This window comes from Gekko japonicus, unplaced genomic scaffold (assembly GCF_001447785.1).
Source record: "Gekko japonicus isolate JY-2015 unplaced genomic scaffold, Gekko_japonicus_V1.1 scaffold1, whole genome shotgun sequence".
NCBI classification, from domain to species: Eukaryota; Metazoa; Chordata; class Lepidosauria; order Squamata; family Gekkonidae; genus Gekko; species Gekko japonicus.
This window is the reverse complement of record NW_015164181.1, coordinates 1,482,410-1,484,820: the sequence shown is the minus strand read 5'-3', so window position 1 is coordinate 1,484,820 and position 2,411 is coordinate 1,482,410. Positions and strand designations below refer to the sequence as shown.

The 2,411-nt window shown below is 46.2% G+C and overlaps 1 protein-coding gene across 1 annotated transcript in view; it reads right to left on the bottom strand.

Annotated features, from left to right (window-relative positions):
- Nucleotides 1-237: 237 nt before the first annotated feature.
- Nucleotides 238-2,411, bottom strand: part of COL26A1 (collagen, type XXVI, alpha 1) — a 222,597-nt gene continuing 220,423 nt past the window's right edge. Inside the window, exons 11-12 of the mRNA XM_015407977.1 lie at nucleotides 1,426-1,470; nucleotides 238-345 (exon numbers count right to left, since the gene is read on the bottom strand). Of these exons, the coding sequence (XP_015263463.1) occupies nucleotides 238-345; nucleotides 1,426-1,470 (153 nt within the window). The remainder of the gene's footprint in view (nucleotides 346-1,425; nucleotides 1,471-2,411) is intronic.

The following is a 2,411-nucleotide window of genomic DNA, read 5'->3' as shown; positions in this document are numbered from 1 at the left end:
CTTAGCTTCTGAGATTTGAAGAGATCAAGCTAGCCTGGGCTATCCAGATCAGGGCACAAAACCCCAGGATACTTCCCATAACATGGTTTTATAGAACAGAATTCTAATGTCCCTTTTCCAGGGAGAAATGTAAATGTGTAAACCACTTCTCTAGTCCTCAGCACTGCGGAACAGAGAGGGGAGGTAACGTGCCAGGAACTGTCAGTGGTAAGCTCAGCTCTGCATTCTCTAGACAGGCTAAGGACTTGTCCGACACTCACCGTGAATCCCGATCATGTGTTCTAAAATTAACACCCTCTCAGCTAAAATCTTCAGTGCTTCTCGAAGCTGCTGGACTCCTTCACCCTACAACAGAGAGAGAGAGAAGGAGGGAGGGGACCAAAACGTTTAAGCGTGCTCTCAAATTATGTCTCTCATTTACAAAAATTAATCCTGCTATTAAGGAGTCACAATTTGTTTTTATATGTGTATATTTAAGTATCTGAACCCCGCTTTTCTCTCCGTCAGGGATCCAAAGCATAAAAACACAAAAATACAATTTGACAAAATAAGACTCCAACATAATTTCTGTGTCTTTTTTCCCCTTTTGACGTAGAAAGTAGCCCAGGAGGAGGAACTTGCTGTTGAAGAAATGGCTGGATGAGTTAAGCCTTCCTTCCTAATCTCATAGTCCCAGTCCAGATACCCCTTACTTGTCTGAGCCACAGTTACCCCCCTCTGGCGTTCCAGTCCAGAACAATGCCATGTGAGCCTGGCCTTCAAAAAGAGTTTGGATATATTTCATGGAGGGTAGGTTCTGTCCACGGCAATTAGCTGTGATAGCTAAACAGAGCCTCCATATATAGCAGCAGAATACCTTGGATTACCAGATGCTGAGGAGAGCCTTGTGAATTTCCCAGAGGCATTCAGCTAGCAACGTTTTGGAAACAGAATGTTAAATCTTTGGTCTGATCCAGCAATAGGGTTGCCAGGGATGTGGGAGGACTTACTGGGAGTGAGAGGGAGGCCCAGCCGGCATTGCAGTGACGTGTTTACATCACTTCTGACATGACCCAGAAATGATGTCATCATGTAGTGACATTGGGGCAACGCTCTGGTATTTAGGCAAAACTCTATGGTAAATTTGGCTTCTACCTCAGAGTTTTTGCCCAAATGCCAGAGCACCGCCCTGATGTCGCCAACATGATTACATCACTTCCTGGTCACATCAGAAGTGACACAGACATGTCACTGCAATGTCAACTGGGCCACGCTCTTCTTCCGGGTAAGTCCTGCCGGTCAGCTGATTGGCAGTGGGGAGGTTAGGCCTGGCGGCAGGGGACAGGTGGCAACCCTATCCAGCAGTGTAATTCTCATGTTGTTATGCTGGGGGTGTGTGTGTGTGTGAAAACATAATCAACATTACTGAGTTGACAGAATCCTTACATCAGCACCTTTGTCTCCTTCTTCACCTTTCTTGCCAGGATCACCCTATAAACAAAATAAACAGAATGTAAAATTTATTACTCTATTTAGAAGGAGAAGAAGAGAAGAGATTGGATTTATACCCTGCCCTTCACTATCCAGCGGAGTCTCAGAGCGGCTTACAAACTCCTTTCCCTTCCCCTCCCCACAACAAGACACTCTGTGAGGTAGGTGGGGCTGAGAGAGCTCTGACAGGAACTGCTCTTTTTCCAGAACAACTGTGCCAGAACTATGGCTTGCCCAAGGTCATCCAGCCAGGTGTAAGCAGAGGAGTGGGGAATCAAACCCGGTTCTCCCAGATCAGAGTCTGTGCACTTAACTACTATACCAAACTGGTTTCAGTTTGCCCAAAAAGCTTTCCTCGGGGGGGGGGATGTCCCCCCACCCTCGGAAAGGCCTTCAGTAGCTTATTTGGGGAGCCATCCACCAACAACTTACTCCAAAGTAATTGTATTGACTAACATACGGAGTAAAGGACTGCCACTTCGGCATGGCGGCTTCTGCCAGTTTAATGACATTCGCCTCCCCGTCCCTAAGGTAATGTTGAGTAAAGTCCCATATTAACAATTGATGCTGTCTTTCTGTCAACATTCAATAACATTTTCTTGGAGAAGGATCCCCATTTTAATCGTGCCAGAGGCCAAGCCTCTGTCGCACTGCCCACTCGTGAAGCAGCCACAGAAAATTTTTCTCTTTGCAGAGGCCTATCTTGGTTGTGTCTTAATAAAGGGAGAGAAATAGGGAGCCATTCAAAGTTCTAGAAGCTTCTAGTGAAGCAACCCATGGTGCAGGGTAGACTGTGTCTCCTGTACAATAACTGGCCATTGCAGCCTTTAAAAATCGGAGGGAAAGGAAACAAGCTCTGTCACATCCGGAAGAAAGAAAGAAAGAAAGAAAGGAAGGAAGGAAGGAAGGAAGGAAGGAAGGAAGGAAGGAAGGAAGGAAGG